The 18,755-nt window shown below is 48.1% G+C and overlaps 1 protein-coding gene and 1 pseudogene across 1 annotated transcript in view; one reads left to right on the top strand and one right to left on the bottom strand.

Annotated features, from left to right (window-relative positions):
• DNAH1 (dynein axonemal heavy chain 1) overlaps window positions 1–17,852 on the bottom strand; it is a 74,233-nt gene extending 56,381 nt beyond the window's left edge. The window contains exons 1-7 of the mRNA XM_067755772.1: window positions 17,514–17,852; window positions 16,427–16,499; window positions 14,020–14,194; window positions 13,417–13,573; window positions 12,351–12,483; window positions 9,841–10,002; window positions 9,019–9,271 (exon numbers count right to left, since the gene is read on the bottom strand). Coding sequence (XP_067611873.1) covers window positions 9,019–9,271; window positions 9,841–10,002; window positions 12,351–12,483; window positions 13,417–13,573; window positions 14,020–14,194; window positions 16,427–16,499; window positions 17,514–17,852 — 1,292 coding nt within the window. The remainder of the gene's footprint in view (window positions 1–9,018; window positions 9,272–9,840; window positions 10,003–12,350; window positions 12,484–13,416; window positions 13,574–14,019; window positions 14,195–16,426; window positions 16,500–17,513) is intronic.
• On the top strand, window positions 3,056–3,538 carry LOC137233114 (peptidyl-prolyl cis-trans isomerase A pseudogene; annotated as a pseudogene).
• Window positions 17,853–18,755: the final 903 nt, after the last annotated feature.

The raw sequence follows: 18,755 nt of genomic DNA, 5'->3' as shown, positions 1-18,755 counted from the left end.
AAGAACAGAAAAGGATCAGAAAGTAGTTGAATTAGAAACAAAGAAGAAGCAACACAACAGATAGATAAATGGATAGATAGATAGTATGGAGTCTCTGATGAAGAGAAACAAAACAATGGAACAGAACTAATATTTAAAACTACAATTCAAGAATATTTTCCAGAAATAAAAGAATATCTGAATTTATACATTTAAAAGGCCCATTGTGTACTTGGGAAAAAATATCAGAATGATCAACTCTAGGACATACCCTAGTAAAATGATTAGACTTTAAAGACAAAAAAAAAAAAAATCTCCAAGGTCTCCAAGAAAAAAAAAAATCAAACAACTTACAAGAGAAGGGGACTTTGACATCAGATGTCTCAAAAGCAACATACAAAGCAAGACAACAAGAGTTGTCTATGCAAATATATTTTTAAAACTAGGTAACATGGATAATTTTCTAGAGAAACAAAGTATACCAAAATTGACTCCATTAGAAAAAAGAAAGCTTAAAAAGATCAAATACCTGTAGAAAAATAAAGTTATAGAAAAACTAGAAAAGCCCCATGTCCAAATGGTTTTACAAAAGAATGACCACACAGCCCCAATGCAACATAAATTGCTCCAGAGTACTGAAAAAGATGGAAAATGTCAAAATTCTTTATATGAAGCAAGTATAACTTTGCTTCAAACCTGTATAAAGAAATACAAAAAAAAATTGCAAGCCAGTATCACATATCAATGATAAAGTTCTAAATAGCATATTAATGGACAAAATCTAATACCACATTAAAAATGATACACTAGAGGGGTGGGATAGGGAGGGTGGGAGGGAGACGCAAGAGGGAAGAGATATGGGAACATATGTATATGTATAACTGATTCGCTTTGTTATAAAACAGAAACTAACACACCATTGTAAAGCAATTATACTCCAATAAAGATGTTAAAAAAAATGATACACCATGGCTAAGTGGGATTTATTAAAGGATTGCAAGGTTGTCTCAATATTAGCAAATCAATTAATATAATTCACCATGTGAATAGATCTAAGGAGACAAACATATGATTATCTCCACGGGTACTTAAGTAGCCTGTGACAAAAAAAAATTTAAGAAAATAGAAATCAACAGCTACATTATTAAATAAACAAAACCCTAAAGCTAGCATTTTTCTTAAGGCATAAACACTAGAGGTATTTCCACTAATTTTAGGAACAAGGTAATGAAGCCTACTGTCTCCACTACTATTCAGTATTGTACTGGAGGTATTAGAAAATGCAATTAGACAAGAGAAAGTAATTAGAGGAATAAGAATTGGAAAATAATAAGTAAAACTATCTCTATTTACAGATAGTGTGCACTTAGAAAGTCCCAGAGAATCAATGATAAACTCAAACATTAAATGATTTTAGGAAGGTAACAGGATGTAAATTGGCATAAAGAAATCAATCAATAGATGTAAAAGTAGAGAAAGCCCATTTATAATAGCAACAAAGAAGATAAAATACTTAGAAATATGCAAAACCTATATGAAAAAATCTTTAAAGCACTACTGAAAGATACAGAAGTAGACTTGAACAAATGGACAAACATTCCTTGTTCTTGGATAGTACAATTCAGGATCCCAAAGATGTCAGCTATACCTAAGGTAATTTAAAAATATAATGCTATCACAATAAAAATACCAAGCGTTTTAAAAATACAGCTAGACAAGTTGATACTAAAGCTCACATGAGGAAATAAGCGTGCAAAATCCCTATCAAAATCCCAACAACTTTTTTTGCAGAAAGAGAAAAATTCATCCTAAAATTCATATGGAATCTCAAGGGACCCCCAAATAGCCAAAACAAACTTGAAAAAGAACAAAGTGGGAAGACTCACACTTTTCAGTTTCAAAACTAATTACAAACCTACAGTAATCAAAATATGTGGTACTGGAATAAAGACAGACTGAGAGACCAATGGAATAGAAAAGACAACCCAAAAATAAAACCTCATATATATATAGTCAAATGATTTTCAACAAGGGTGCCAACATCATTCAATGGGGAAAAAGACAGCCTTTTCAACACATTATCCTGGGAAAACTGCATATTCACATGCAAAAGAATGAACTTGGACCCTTACCTAAGACCATATGCAAAATTTAACTCAAAATGGATCAAAGATCTGAACATAAGATCTAACACTGTAAAATTCTTAAAAGAACACATGGAAGAAAGCTTCACGACATTGGATTTGGTAATGATTTCTTATACATGACACAAAGTCACAAGCAATAAGGGAAAATAGACAAATTGGACGTCACCAAAATGAAAACCTTTGTGTCCTAGTTACACAAAGGACACTATCAACAGAATAAAAAGGCAACCCATGGAATGGGAGAAAATATCTTCAAATCACATATCTGATAAGGGATTAATATCCAAAGTATATAAAGAACTAAAATGCAACAACAAAAAAACAACTGGGGACTTCCCTGGGGGTCCAGTGCTTAAGAATCCACCTTCCAAAGCAGGGGACATGGGTTAGATCCCTGGTCAGGGAACTAAGATCCCACATGCCACAGGGCAACTAAGCCCGTGCGCCACAACTAGAGAGGCCGTGTGCCACAACTAAAGAGAAGCCCATGCGCTGCAACGAAAGATCCCACGTGCCAAAACTAAGACCCAACACAGCCATAACTAACTAACTAACTAACTAAATAAATAAATACAACTAGATTTGAATATAGGCAAAAGAATTTGAATACACATTTCTCCAAAGAAGAATATACAAATAGCCGATAAGCGCATGAAAAGAAGTGCTTAACATCACTAATCATTAGGAAAATGCAATAAAAATCACAAGGAGATACCACTTCACATCCTTTAGGATGGCTACTCTAAGGAAAAAAAAAAAACAGAAAATAGAAAGTGTCAGTGAGGATATGGAGAAATTTGAACCCTTGTGCCCTGCTGCTAGGAATGTAAAATGGTACAGCTGCTATGGAAAACATGTTGGTGGTTTCTCAAAAAATTAAAAATAGGGCTTTGCCGATGCCACCCGAAGCCAGCCTGCACTACCCCACCATGGTCAACCCCACAGTGTTCTTTGACATTCACTGTTGATGTCACCTTGGACCATGTCTCATTTGAACTGTTTGCAGACAAAGTTCCATAGACAGCAGAAAACTTGAGTGTTCTGAGCACTGAGGAGAAAGGATTTGGTTATAAAGGTCCCTACTTTCACAGAACTATTCCAGGGTTTATGTACCAGGGTGGTGACTTCACATGCCATAATGGCACTGGCAGCAAGTTATCTACAAGGAGAAATTTGATAATAAGCATCACTCTGAAGCATATGGGTCTTCACATCTTGTACATGGCAAATTGTGGACCCACATAAATGGTTCCCAGTTTTTCATCTACACTACCAAGACTGGGTGGTTGGGTGGCAAGCACGTGGTCTTTAGCAAGGTGAAAGAGGGCATGAATATTGTGAAAACCATGGAGTGCTTTGGGTCCAGGTTTGGCAAAACCAGCAAGAAGCTCACCATTTCTGACTGTGGATAACTAATAAATTTGACTTGTATTGTATCTTAACTACCAGACCATTCCTTCTCTCATTTGCTCATGATAGCCTATAATCTTTGTGTTCTCACTGCAGTTTTTTGGGTTCCAAGTTTTCCTTATCCCCTTCCAAGTCTAGCTGGATTACGGAGTTAAGTTTATGATTATGAAACAAAAACTAAACAACAACAAATAGAATTACCATATGATCTAATAATTCTGCTTCTGGGTTTATACCCAAAAGAACAGAAAGCAGGGACATGAAGTTATCTTTGTATACCCATGTTCACAGCAGTATTATTCATAATAGCCAAAAGATGGGAGCAATCAAGTGTCTATCAACAGATGAATGGATAAACAAAATGTGGTATATATGTACAATGGAATATTATTCAGACTTAAAAAGGAAGCGAATTCTGACACGTGCTACAACATGGATGATACTGAAAGACATTATGCTAAGTGAAGAAAGGATTCGCAAAAGGATAAGTATATATGATTCTACTCATATGAGGTACTTAGGGTAGTCAAATTCAGAAAGTACAATAGAATGGTGGTTGCCAGGAGCTGGGGGAGAGGGGAATGGGTCTTATAGTTTAATTGGTACAAAGTTTCACTTTGGGATGATGAATATTCTATGGATAGATGGTAGTGATGGTTGGACAACAATATGGATGTACTTAATGCCACTGAGCTGTACACTTAAAAATAGTTAAAATGGTGAATTTTACATTATGTATATTTTACCATATACATAATGGCCCTACAAGAGATTAAAATATACTGTAAAATATCTATAATTAAAACTGTAGGGGCTTCCCTGGTGGCGCAGTGGTTGAGAGTCCGCCAGCCGATGCAGGGGACGAGGGTTCGTGCCCTGGTCCGGGAAGATCCCACATGCCACGGAGCGGCTGGGCCCGTGAGCCATGGCCACTGAGCCTGCACGTCCAGAGCCTGTGCTCCGCAACGGGAGAGGCCACAACAGTGAGAGGCCCGCGTACCGCAAAAAAATAAAAATAAAAAAACTGTAGTGGACGTCCCTGGTGGAGCAGTGGTTAAGAATCCGCCTGCCAATGCAGGGGACACGAGTTCGAACCCTGGTCTGGAAAGATCCCACATACCACGGAGCAACTAAGCCCGTGCACCACAACTACTGAGCCTGCGCTCTAGAGCCCACGCACCACAACTACTGAGCCCGCGTACTACAGTACTGAAGCCTGCGTGTCTAGAGCCTGTGCTCCACAACAAGAGAAGCCACCGCAATGAGAAGCCCTCACACCGTAATGAAGAGTAGCCCCCGCTCACCGCAAATAGAGAAAGCCCGCGTGCAGCCATAAATAAATAAATAAATAAATAAAAACTGTAGTACGAGGACTTCCCTGGCAGCGCAGTGGTTAAGAATCCACCTGCCAAAAAAAAAAAAAAAAGAATCCGCCTGCCAATGCAGGCAACACGGGTTCAATCCCTGGTCTGGGAAGATCCCACATGCCACAGAGCAGCTAAGCCAGTGCACCACAACTACTGAGACCGCGAGCCACAACTACTGAAGCCTGCGTGCCTAGAGCCCGTGCTCCACAAGCCACTGTAATGAGAAGCACGCACACTGCAAGAGTAGCCCCCACTCACTGCAACTAGAGAAAGCCCGCACACAGCAACGAAGACCCAATGCAGCCAAAAATAAATAAATAAAAATAAATAAATCTATTTAAAAAATTATAGAAAAGAAAACTGTAGTACGAGTGCATAAATGGACAAACAGAACAATGGAATAGAACAGAAAATCCAGAAATAGACCCAAGTACACATGGAAATTAGTGTATGATAAAGGTGGCCTCTCAAATCTCTGTGTCATAGATGGAGGTTTCAATAAATGTTGATGGGTAATAATAAACCATTTAATAAATGTTAGTTAGCCATTTGGAAAAAGATAAAATTGGATCCATACCACATACCATACATAAGGATGAATCAAGGATATAAAAGGCAAAAACATGAAACCATACAAGTTCTAGAAGAAAACCTCAATATAGGGAAGGACTTTCTAACTATGACTCAAAATCCAGATGCAATAGAAGAAATGATTAATAAAACTGTTTATGTACTTTTAAAGTTATATTGCAAAGATTACTATAAGAAAAGTCAATATACAACTGACAAACCAGGAGAAAACATTTACAACATACATCACAGATAATGAACCAATATCCTTGGGACTTCCCTGGTTGTGCAGTGGTTAAGAATCTACCTGCCAATGCAAGGAACATGGTTCAATCCCTGGTCTGGGAAGATCCCACATGCCGCAGAGCGACTAAGCCTGTGAGCCACAACTACTGAGCCTGTGCTCTAGGGCCCGTGAGCCACAACTACTGATCCCATATGCCACAACTACTGAGGCCCACGCACCTAGAGTCTGTGCTCCACAAGAGAAGCCACCACAGTGAGAAGCCCACACACCGCAACAAAGAGTAGACCCCGCTCGCCACAACTAGAGAAAGCCTGCGGGCAGTAACGAAGACCCAACGCAGCCCAAAATTAATTAATTAATTAATTAATTTTTAAAAGAACCAATATCCTTAATATATAAAGAACTCATAACATTAGAGGGAAAATACCCCAAAAACCTAAGAGAAAAAAATGGGCAAAAAATATGGACAGGTCACAAAAAGATATAAAACTTGTCCTTAATCATATGAAAAGATTGAAAAGACATTCAGCCTCATTTATAATACTTACAGACTTACCTTCCAGACTGGCAAAAAATTAAATTGTATAACAACGCACTCTTGGCAAGGGGGTAGGGAAACAGGCACTCTCACACATTGCTGGTGGGCATGCAAAATCCTTATGGAGGAAAATGTGGTGATACCTAACAAAAGTACAGTGAGTACTCATCTTTTGACCTTGCAATTCCACTTCTCAGAATATACACTATATAAAGCTATACCTCCATCAATATGAATATACAAGTGCACAAAATTATTCATTGTAGCATTGTTTGTAATTGCAAACTACTGGAAATTACCTAAATGCCTATGTATTAGAGAATGGTTGAATAAACCATGATACATGGTACAGCCACACAATAGATTACTATGCAGCTATAAAAAAGAATGAAGGAAGACTCAATGAACTGATAAGGATTGATTCCCAGGATGTATTGTAAATGAAAAAGGCAAAATAAAAAGAATATCTATAGTGTACTACCCTGCATGTAAGAAGGGGGATAAGAAAATATACATGAAAATATCATTTGTGCAAAAAGAAACACAGAAAAAATAAACCAGAAACTAGTGATATTGGTTACCTATGAGTGGGAACAGAGTGGAAAAGATGGGAGATGTGGATAGGATAGAATGAATGAGAGTGAAGAGGGACAAATCTCTGAGTATACCTTTTTGAGTAACATATATTAGTGAGTATGTTTTATATATGTGTGTATATATTATACACATAAAGAAATATTTACATATGTATATGTATTCTCTCTAAATTTTATACATACATATTATATATAATGTAATATATAACAATATATATGTATATATTACAATATAATACACATATTATATGTATATTTTACATGTATTTTCTATATATATACACATATATTTATAAAACAAACAGACCAAGCTATATATATATTCATCAAATGAATATATCCCACTGAGCAGGGTGGGAAGAACTAAACCAAGTAACTTTTGAACATAGTATTTGGACTATATACTCCCTCTCTTTTTTTTTTTTTTTTTTTTCTTTTTTGCGGTACGCGGGCCTCTCACTGTTGTGGCCTCTCCCATTGCGGAGTACAGGCTCCGGACGCGCAGGCTCAGTGGCCATGGCTCATGGGCCTAGCCGCTCCGTGGCATGTGGGATCTTCCCGGACCGGGGCATGAACCCGTGTCCCCTGCATCGGCAGGCGGACTCTCAACCACTGCACCACCAGGGAAGCACCCCCTCTCTTTTTAAAGAGAAAAAGAAAACTAAACAAATCAAAGATTACTTTGTAGAGTTCTTCCTCCAAAGGGTATGGATTAAGCAATTGAAACTACTTTCTGTGTATTCCAGGACTGAGCAAATAAGTAAATATACTATGAGGAATAAAAGCCAATTTTCTTTTAGAAAAAGAAGTACCAAATATGTACAAGTGAGAATGAGCCCTGTGGTTTGAAGTCAATATGAAGATATCAGTATGAACTCATGTTTTTTAACAGATAGATATATAATAGATAAAGACATGTGCATGGAGGTTACATGTAACATAATGTAATATAAGAATATATGGTATGAGGGGCTTCCCTGGTGATGCAGTGGTTAAGAATCCGCCTGCCAATGCAGGGGACAGGGGTTCAAGCCCTGGTCCAGGAAAATCCCACATGCAGCGGAGTGCCACAACTACTGAGCCTGCTCTCTATGGCCCGCAAGCCACAACGACTAAGCCCATGTGCCGCAACTACTGAAGCCTGTGTGCCTAGAGCCCGTGCTCTGCAACAAGAAAAACCACTGCAGTGAGAAGCCCGCGCACTGCAACTACTGAAGCCTGAGAGCCTAGAGCCTGTGCTCCGCAATGAAGAGTAGCCCCTGCTAGCCACAACTAGAGAAAGCCTGCGCACAGCAGCAAAGACCCAACGCAGTCAAAAATAAATTTGTTTTTTTTTTTTTTTTTGCGGTACGCGGGCCTCTCACTGTTGTGGCCTCTCCCATTGTGGAGCACAGGCTCCGGACGCACAGGCTCAGCGGCCATGGCTCACGGGCTTAGCCGCTCCGCGGCATGTGGGATCCTCCTGGACTGGGGCACGAACCCGTGTCCCCTGCATCGGCAGGCAGACCCTCAACCACTGTGCCACCAGGGAAGCCCCAAAAATAAATTTTAAAAAAAGTTTAAAGAATATATGATATGATATAAAATAAATAAATAACGTATATATCTTAGATCTATCTGCTCTAAGGACTTCAAAGTGTTGATTTCCCAGTAGCAATGAGCACATCTTAATGTCAAAATCTTAGCTTCTAAATACCATTCCCCACCAAGAGGAACCAGGGTTCCTTGGGAAAACAGCTGATTTCAGGGCTGGGTCTGGGAAAGTAAGATGAGCCTGGAACTTCTTGCTGTGCCAGAAAGTAAAAGCATACTCAATGAACAATAAGAACATATCAAATGGACACAGGAATCAGCCTGAAGAGGCTCCCACTGGCCAAAGCTGGGACAATTTGATCATCAAAATTAAAAATGGTAGTAACAGATTATAACCCTTGGAATAAAATTAAGAATCCATGAGTCCATATTGATATGAGAGATCTGGAGATGAACAAGAAATTGTTTGGGGCCCAAGAAATCCATAATGCAGTGGGCAAGACAGCCCCAAACAGATGAGCATGGAGGGAGCATCCCCCCTCCCCCACTGGGCAGCACTACTTTTCCACTGGACAGCTCCCTGGAGGAGGTGCTGCTCTGGTGTGGGAAAGGGTCTGGGGGAGGTACTCACGAGGGCCCTTTGCGCATCCGAGGTGTGCTCATGGCCCACTGCTTGATCTTGCTCAGGCTCTGCTCACTGATGAGCCGCTGGCCCTCGGAGGGCATACAGTCCACATACAGGTTGTATAGCAGCAGCGCCTCTGTGTTCTTGCGCAGGGCGTTGGCCTGGACCACACGTTGTGTGAACACACGTGGGTCCTCAGCACAGAAGAGAAGCTGGATCCTTGGCACCCAGTACTGGCAGATCAGGAGGGGCGGCCTTCCTGGGGTCGGGTGGAGGGAGAAAGGAACATGCAGTGGGGCCCTCTGGGCAGGAGCACTGGGTTCCAGGCTGGCTCTGCCACTGATGCATGGTGGCTCTGAGCAAGTGACCCCATCACATCTGTGAAATGGGTATGACAACACTCCCTGAACTGCCCACGTCACAGGTTGTCATGGATGGATGTGAAAGTTCTTTGTAAACTGTAAAAAGCTGTGTACAGACAAGGAGTTATACAGGGGTGGCCATTCAATTGCCCATTCCTGATGCGACACCCAGGGCAGACATCTTTAATTGTTGGGCCTCAGGCTCCTTCTCAAGATGACACTGAAAGCAGCACTGCCAGCTGCTCAGAGTTGGCATATCAAATAATGGCCAATTGTCCTTCCTGGGGTCTCTGAGTGATGCGTCCTCTGGTTCTCACTGGTTGGGGGACAGACAGCCCCAGGACAACAGAGCAAGGGGGCATTCAGACCCGAGCTGGCTATACCCTGCGCAGGGGTTGGCCTCAGTCACAGGCCAGGCCGGGCCTGAGCTGGGGGTCTGCCTGAGGCAGGGGCAGAGACCTCGTACCTTCGGCCGTTACCCCTCCATTCAGGATGGGCTTCCCCATCTCATCTCGCACCAAACCATCCTTATTCGTCTTGTGCACTAGGTACAGCTTCTTCTCCTTGTCATAGTCCAGGACGCCGACATCGCACCATTTGTACGTCAGCTTCTGACTCTTGGGGTCCTCTGAAACAGGAGGGGTGCCCATCAGTGCTCCCTGCCATAGGGTGGGAAAAGGCCCCTGCATGTGGGCAGTGGATGCTAGGAAAGGTCTCAGTGGTCACTAGTCTGGCCTCTCTCCCACCATGCTGACCCCCACCCTCTGGCTGCAGCAGAGTGGGGAGCCTACTTCCTTCCAGCTGAGCTTGACTCTTGGGAACCAGGCAGGTCTCTCTGCCCTGATGCTCTGCATGACTCCATCAGGGCAGAGAGAGACACAGGCCAGCAGGGCTGGGACAGGAGGCAGGAAAGCCCCAAGCAAACAGGGGCTTGTTTGCTTAGTCCTTGTTTGCCTAGCCCTGTTGAGGATCTAGGTGTAGAGCTCATCACGTCTGAACTGGACCTCTTCAAGGCCCGAGGGAAGCCCTTAGGCTGCATGTGGCAGCTGAGCCCCCGGGCTGCTCCCATCAGGGCAGGGCAGGGTAGAAGACTGCTTCCCTGCAATGGCCTCAAAGTGGGCCTCAGGGGCTGTTTGGCCAGGATGGGCCTCCCACCCTCTCCCTGGGCTGAAAGCCTTTGACTACTCCAGCTCACCTCTTGCCACTGCCTCCCTCACTCATTCCTCTCCAGCCACACTGGATGTCTGGCTATTCCTATGACTTTGTAGCTTGCTCCTGCCTCAGGGCCTTAGCATTGGCTGTGCCCTCTGCCTGGAACAGTCTTCATCCAGGTCACCTCGATGCTGGCTTGTTCCCTGCTCAAGCGGCTTCTCCTTGTAGAAGCATCTCTGCCTAAAATAGCACCTTTGCCCCAGGCACTTTCTGATTTGTTACCTTGCTTGTGTGTCTCACAGAGCTTAAAGTCATATTGTGTATGCATCTTCTCCAGGCTGGAATTCCAAAGAAATGCTCCCACTGACTGATGCCAGGTAGATAAGTAAAGGAGGCTGCTGTGGGATATACCTCACCAGCTTTGGCTCTGTTTTGCTTTTCCCTTCTCTTCCTAATTAGTTTCCTTTTTGAAAATGCTGACCTTGTCTTGACTCAGCTTAAAGGAAAAGATGTCACAAGAAGCCCCTAGCAGAAAGCAGAGTCTGGCAGAAACGCTCCACCATTAGTGCTGCCACCCAGGGCCAGGGCCCATATGAAGCAGTGCAAGCAGAAGCACTTCAGGGAAGCCACTACCTGGTACATTTAAGGTTAATACAGCCCCAAACCTTCTGGTTTTATCACCAGGAATTGGAGATCTGGGAACAATTGAGTTAAATTATTTTTGTAATTAAGTCCAAAGTAAAGGGAACATTCTGGGTTTCTTACCTAGTTCAAAGAAATTGATTCTAGCATTTACATGTTTTTAAACTGAAACATAAACTTACAGCTTGCACAACGGACTCGCTGTGGGCCCCCTGGAGGCTGAGCAGTCTGAAAACCAGCATGGCTCTCACAATCCTATCTCCCGCCTGGGAGCTGGCCCACTGGGCCCACTCCCCACTCCACAGCGGCATATCCATGCACTGGGCAGGGAGCAGAGAGGCCTTCGCCCTGCACATGGGGACAGCCACCTCCAATCCCATAACCCAGACCTTCCTAGGATGCCTACATAGAGAGTAGTCATGCCAGCCATGGTGGCAGGCCAGGGTGGTGACCGTGGAAGGTCAGCCTGGCAGACAGCAACAAACTGGAGAGAGCTTCCACAGCCCCCAGGGCAGACCTGGGGCCAAAGGAGGGGCAGACACAGACAAGGGCAAGATTTGGCAAGTCTGTGCAACATCAGTGTGAGGATGTGTATGTGGGTGTGATAGCAGTTGTGAATGGGTGACAGTAGGCATGTGTGTTTGTGTGCTTAAAATTTGCATATGAGTACAGCTGTGTGTGTGTGTGAGGGATGGTGGGTGAGTGTGACAGTGGGCTTATGAACGTGTGTGTTTGAAAGCAAGTATGTGAGTGTGAGTGTGTGACAGTGTGTGTGTTGTCCACGCAGAGGTGAAAGCCAAGAGGCCACAGTTATAGGTGGAGCAATGCGGTTTCTGGGGCACGGGATGGAACCGCTTGAATTGTGCCCCTTATACACATTTGAACATGTCTAATAAGCTTGCATATTTTTCATTGCCAATAAATCAAAGCATTTTTTTTTAACATTAGACACCATCCAGCTGTTCCTTCCTCAGCCCACCCACCCATGTCATCCCTGGTCCCTGCATTTCCTTCTATGCGGCCAGCCCGCTGGCCTGTATCCCAGCTGCGAGGCCTCAAAAGGTGGGACCCCCACCTCCCATGGTTGAGGCCCCAGGGCAGTCTAGGAGTCTATGGCTGGGCTGCCAGGACAGGATGGTGCAGACAAGATCCTGTCCCCCTGCCCTTGCTGGCCCTGCTCACCGTGCCCCAGGAAGTCATTGATGGGCAGGAGGGCTTTTCCGGGGACAGGTTTCCTGTTCTGAGACCCTGGCTCCAAGCCCATGTTGATCCACTCACTGGGAGTCCGGCAGTCAAACTCCTCATTGTCAAATACCTGGAAGAAAACAGTAGATGCTGGGAGCAGGCGGCTCACCCCTGGTGGACCCAAGTGGGCTGGGCATGCCAGAGGGTAGGGGTGCCTGAGTAGGCTCCTCCCCAGATGCAGAAGCTGAAGACTGGGGCCCAGGGGCCTGAGTGCCTCCTCTGCTGTTCACAGGGGTCTGTGGAGTCTGGCTCTATGAAACCCTGTCTAACCAAGCCACACTGAGGTTCAGGCAGAGGGGTATCTGGGGACTCAGAGCAGGATATGGGCTCTCCCCCACCACTGGCCAGGATCACCCAGCTCAGGTCCAAGGGAAGTGGTGGCCCTTGGATTTTCCTGAGCACCCACCCAGATTCAGAAACAATGCAAGTTCAGGTTGTCAGAAGGCCATCTTTAGTAGGGTGATATGCAACTCTGTCTCCCCATAGGGACCACCAGGCAAGAGATACTCAGGACCATGGAGAGGAAGGGCAGGGAAGTGGGTGAAAACCAGGGCAGGCTATGCTCCCTCTTTCTCCTCTGGACTCAGTTTCCCCATTGGTACCCCAAAGGGGCTACAATGGTGCCTTCCTCCACCACAAGTCTCCCCATCCCAGTGACACCAGACGCAGTAGTCAGGGAGGCCTGAACACTACTCCACAGTCCAACTGGGCTGCTTCTTGGTGCCCGTGGGTGGGGTGGGGACAGAGCTCATGTACACAGGGTTCCCAGGCTCCCAGGGAAGAAGCAGGGAATCAGCGTCCCAGGGGTCCTGGGGCCCCTCCTGCCCCAGCCTAGGATGCCTGAAACCCCAGGAGTGGGGGTAGCACCCTGACTATGCAGTTGTCCTGTCTGACAAGTGAGTGCTTGTGATTGCCATGGGATCCCCTTTTGAGTCTGATCCCTCCGCTGGAGTCCTGCACCCCCATCGCCTGACCACTGGCCCTCTGTGGAAGCTGGACTCACCTTCAGTGGGAGATAGATGGGGAACAGCGGGTCATGACCCTGCTCAATGGTCTGGGGGTGGTGGGGGTCTGGGTGCCTGGGCATGAGCTTGTCGGAGTCAATGCCCTCGCTGGCCAGCAGCTGCTCAATGTCCAGGCTCAGGTACAGCCGCTTCCTCCTGGCCGAGGGAGACAAGGAAATCTCACGACAGCTCGGCGCATGTGAGGTGTCTCCATGGGGGTCAGCAAGGGCCCAGGGAGTTAAGGCAGTAGGGGTGTGGCCCAGTGACCCCCTCCAGGGCCCTCTGCCCTTCTGGGACTTATCAGGAAGTGGAATGGTGGCTGGGGCTGGTGTCCTGGGCTCCAACTGCCCTTGCATCCTGCCTGTCAGTTTCACCACGTTGACTTAAATGCCACCCTCCCTGATTCCACAGCAAGGAAAGTAACTCGTTCCTATTAAGAAACCAAAGGGCTAGAAGATTTGAACACTTGCACACAGACCCATCTTAGTAACCTCTGCCATGAGGATGATCACCTAGTTGTCTACTATCCCTCACTCTTTGAGGTGGGTGGATGCCACCTCCCAGAGGGCAGGCCCTCCCACTGCTCACACAACCATACCTACCTCTCAATCTCAATCTTGCGGGGGCACTGGCCCGGCAGCACCAGGTAGGGCACCTGCACCTTGGGCTCGTAGGCCTGCAGCGGGAAGTCAGTCTGGGTGAGCAGCTTGGTGGTACACCCGATGTGCTGATGCTCCAGGCGCTCCTCGAAGTCCTCAGGAACCTCAAAGGTTCTGACTGTGGGCAGGGGCAGGGGCAGGAGCTGCAGGGGCTCAGGCTGGGGCCCAACACCCCCAAAACACAGTGCTAGGCAGGTACCAGGCATGCAGCTTTGGGGCATGGGAAGCTCAGAGCTGGCCTGTGGCAGTGAGAAGCCAGATGTGCACCGGGCTCCCAAGGGGTCACGAGCCTGGAGGACAAGGGCCTCCAGAAGGTCTGTTTTGGTCCTGCTCGCCCTGCCCAGAGCCAGCATGCTCGACCATTCCCCTCCTTTCTGCCCACAGCCCCGGTGCCAGTGGCTTTTGCTCAAGCCAGATGCTGAATCAAACTACCAGTGAGGATTACAGCTGGATAGGAAGGTGAAGTGGTAGCTCCCTGCATGTCTGGGATGGGTTCCTGCCATCCCTACCCCAGAGGCCCTCCCAAGCATCTCGGGGTCTGAATGCCATTCACTCACTGGGACTGTTTCCAGACTCAAGACATCCTGGATACTGTAGGAGTGGGTGGCACCACCACCCCACCCCCAGGGGACCCTCAAGTCACAAAATGGCCACACCTCCTTAGACAGGCTTCCATTCCAGGTCTGAGGGCAAGGGAACTGGTGAAGAGAGGCCCATTGATAGGGTGACATTCCAGTTTCCTGGGACTCAGGATGTTAAATGGGAAGGAAAGTCTCAGACAAGCCAAGACCATAGTGGTGGGGACGGGAGTGCAGGAAAGTGCTTCGGGGATGAGCCACCTTTCCCAGGGCCTGGGTGGGCTCTGGACAGCTCAGTGATGGCTCCGAACAACTCCCCTGGGAGGCCCTAGTAACCCCCTCCTTGGGCCTCACGTCTCTGGGGTCAAGATGCAGTCACACCAGAGGAGGGTCTACCTTGGGGGTACCCACTGGGGCTCTACAGAAGCTTCCAGAGGCTGAGCAGAGGCCATCCACCTGCCGCTAAGTCGGCTCTCTTACCAGAGCTGTCAGGTGCTCGGGGAACCCCACGCTACCAGAACGGTCTGGCCCAGGGGCAGTTTTCAGATCCCTAATCATCTGCTCTTGAGCCTATGGATCCATAACACATTCCACACCCAGGATCATGAATTCCTGGGCCTGGCCCTGCGTCTCAGGAGCCAAGAAGGAGCCAGGGTGAGGACAGCAAAGCCTGGCCCCCGCCCCTGCTGGTCCAGGAGCCCTAGGCAGGCTTCCCAGGCCTTCACGTAGCCTTCTGCCAAGAGCTCTGACGGCCATAAGCCCTGACTGCCGCCACCCTGTGACCCTGCCGGGCTGTTCTTCCTCACTTGGGTGGGGCCGCAGAGCTGCTGACCAGCCCTGCCCCCTGCCCCTGCCATGGATAGCAGGAGCCCCATTCCCAGCTCCCCCGCAGCCCTTGATCTGTGGTTTGTAACCATTTTCTGGGCCACAGATACTTGTGAAACTGCTGACCACAATAGGCTGGATCCTCAGGTCACTGCACAGAGGCATGTACATGTGATGTTTCCTGTGCCACTTTTGGGGATTCACAGGCCCCCAGGAGGACTGTGGGTCTCAAGAAGACAAATCTGGACAGTGCCAGCACAGAGCCAGGCCTCTCCTGGGGGTAGAGTGGAAAGGCAGACAGCTGGGACCATGGAGCTTCTGGACCTGATCGAAAGGGCGTCCTGTCCACTGGCCAGCCAGGAGGGCCCCCAAGGTCTCACTGCCTCTCAGGGCCCCAACCAGCTCGCTGCCTTTCTTGGAGCCACCCTCTCCTCCCCTCTGCCACTGGGGACTGGTCTGTGCCATGCAGACCTGCCCCACATCTTACAAGACTCATCATGGAGCCTGAGAGGAGCGTCTTCCTTCCCCTCTTTGGCAATGAAATCCTGGGTACCTTCCTGCTCCAAGCCCTGTTCTAGGTGCTGCAGCCCGAGCCAGGTAACAACAGTCCTGACCTCCTCCAAGCCCACGTTCCACGTACCAGAAAACACACATGTCAATGTCCTACTGTCCCCAGCCAGGCAGAGGGAACTGGGGACCTGGCCCTCAGCAGCCCCACCACACCACAGTGCCCTTGTCACACACAGCTCCGCCGAGAGTCACAATTAAGCAGCTGTGCTTCACCGAGCACTCACCATGAGCTGGGGCCCTGCAAAGCACCTTGTTTCTTGTTATCCCCATTTCACAGTTGAGGAGATTGAAACCCTCAGCCAAGAGGAGACAATCTCCCTAAGGCCAGAGGCCCTGCTTCTAAAGGCACCCTCCCACCCAGCCCCCTGGGCACTGACCTCTTGGGGTGAACTTGTCAAGGTTGGCCTGCCGCAGGAGGTCCTGGTTCGTGCAGGGGCCACGACACACCTCCTGAAACCAAACCCCATAGCCCTGAGGGAGCGTAAACATCCCAAGGACAGGCAGGATCTGGTAGGGCCCCCAAGGCCAGGTGTCTCCCCCATGCCCACCAGAGAGCATCCCAGGGGTGCACAGGGACAGGGATGAGGAAGAATCAGTGAAGAGGAATTTGCACAATTCCTCATTTAGAGGCCACAGTAGGTGACAAGCTGTGGCCACCTGGGACACCCCTGGCCCAACCCCATTCTGGTTGTGCACAGTCCCCCTCCTCACTCTGAGAACACTCTTGGTGTGTGTCCAGGGGCTGAGCCACAAGACAGAGGTACTGTAAGGCCTGCAGGTGCCTCTGTGTATTCCTCCACTGCCAAGGGCACTCTGGGACCTCTGGCACAGTGGGTATCAATGGGTCCTCGCCCTATCTCTATTGGCCCCTCCCCTGCCTAAAACCATCCTAAGGCTGTCCAGGACGCACAGGGCTCTTTGAACTCTCCCCTAGTTATATCCCTTCTCCGTCTTCCCCTGCCCTCCATCTCTCTCCTCTTATTTCTACTCTCCTCCTCCATGTGGGCCATGGCCTCTGTCAGGGATCTCAAGGCTCTGTATCTTCTGTTCCCCCTGCCTGGAACACTCCCCCCAGCCCCTATCTTACCCAGCAAATTCATACCTATCTTGTAAATCTCAGCAGTACACCACCTTGTCCCAGGACCCCCTCCCCAACCAGAGCTGGGGCCGGGGGAGGGAGTATTTCCCCACCAAAGCCATTGCCCCATGACAATAGGCATATGGATGACAATCCTGGTGTATTGTCACCGGGGCTTAGCCCAGGGCCTGTCACATAGCAGGTGCTCAGTAATGAATTTTTGAATGAATGGACAGAGATGGATGGGCAGAAGGATGGGCAGATGGGTGAGTGGGTGGAAAATTGCTAGACAGATTGGTGGATGGATGGATGGATAAAAGGAAGAAAGGGCAAAAAGAACCCACAAGGAAGGCTCAGGCTTGGTAGGGTATGGCTGCCACACTCACCCCAAGTTTATCCAAGCTTCCAGGGCTGAGGATGTCAGAGTAGAACCCACGCTGCTTCATCAGCGGGTACTTCTTATCAGTGCCCGTCAGGGGCAACTTCCGGGGCTGCCCCAAGTCTGAGGACGTGGATGGGGCTGCAGTCAGGTGCAAAGGTGGGGTCTTGGGGTCAGGGCTTGGAGGAAGCTTCTCCGACCTAGAATCTGGTGCCTGAAGAATGCTCCCCAGGTTATGCTCCAGGTCTCTCAGACTACACTCTTGGCCCACAGGAGTACTGCTGCACTCTGGGCCCTGAGGGGTCCTTCCTGGGCTGTGGCCTTCTCTGTTAGGCTGCTGCTCCATGCTGCTTCTCAGGGTGATGTCCCAGCCAGAGCTCCTAGAAGATACTGGTGTCACTGGGCCCTTGCCAACCTCTGCTCATCCCCCAGGGCCACCAGGATACAGGGATGCCTAGTCTGCCACCCCACAACAAGCCCCAGCCCCCAGGCATGGATAACGGAGGGAGGGAGTACTCTTCTAATATGAACAGACACAGAGTGCCAGGAAGGTCCTGCCAGGAGACAGCAGGGCCTTCCCTAGAAGCTATGTGAGAAATGAGACCCCAGAGTCAGAGGTTGAACACTCTATAGATGCCCCCAACCCCGTGCATCCTTCTGTACTTTCCTACCCTTCTCCCCTGTGTTACAGAGTAAGGCCTGGCTTCTCACAAGGGGAGATAAAGAGGGAGGCCCAGAGTTCACTCACTCAGTGAAGAGCTCTGTTTGGTTTTCTCCAAAATAACTTTCATCCAGTTGCAGCCTCAGTGCCCCTTACCCCCATTCCCCCAACCCCAGCCCCACCCCCTGCAGTCCCCCTGCCGGACTGCCCTGACTCTTTTTTTTTTTTTTTTTTGTGGTACACGGGCCTCTCACTGTTGTGGCTTCTCCCGTTGCGGAGCACAGGCTCCAGAAGTGCAGGCTCCGGACGCGCAGGCTCAACGGCCATGGCTCACGGGCTCAGCCGCTCCGCAGCATGTGGGATCTTCCCGGACCGGGGCACGAACCCGTGTCCCCTGCATCGGCAGGCGGACTCTCAACCACTGCGCCACCAGGGAAGCCCTGCCCTGACTCTTCCCAGTGTGGGGCTGGGGATTCCAGAAGGAGAAGAAAGAGAAAGGAGATTGAAAATGTATTTGAAGGAACTTCCCTGGTGTTGCAACAGTTAAGAATCCACCTTCCAATGCAGGGGACATGGGTTCGATCCCTG

The sequence above is a fragment of the Pseudorca crassidens genome, chromosome 10, assembly GCF_039906515.1.
Source record: "Pseudorca crassidens isolate mPseCra1 chromosome 10, mPseCra1.hap1, whole genome shotgun sequence".
NCBI classification, from domain to species: domain Eukaryota; kingdom Metazoa; phylum Chordata; class Mammalia; order Artiodactyla; family Delphinidae; genus Pseudorca; species Pseudorca crassidens.
The sequence above is the reverse complement of the archived record's forward strand: the minus strand, read 5'-3'. Positions and strand labels throughout refer to the sequence as shown.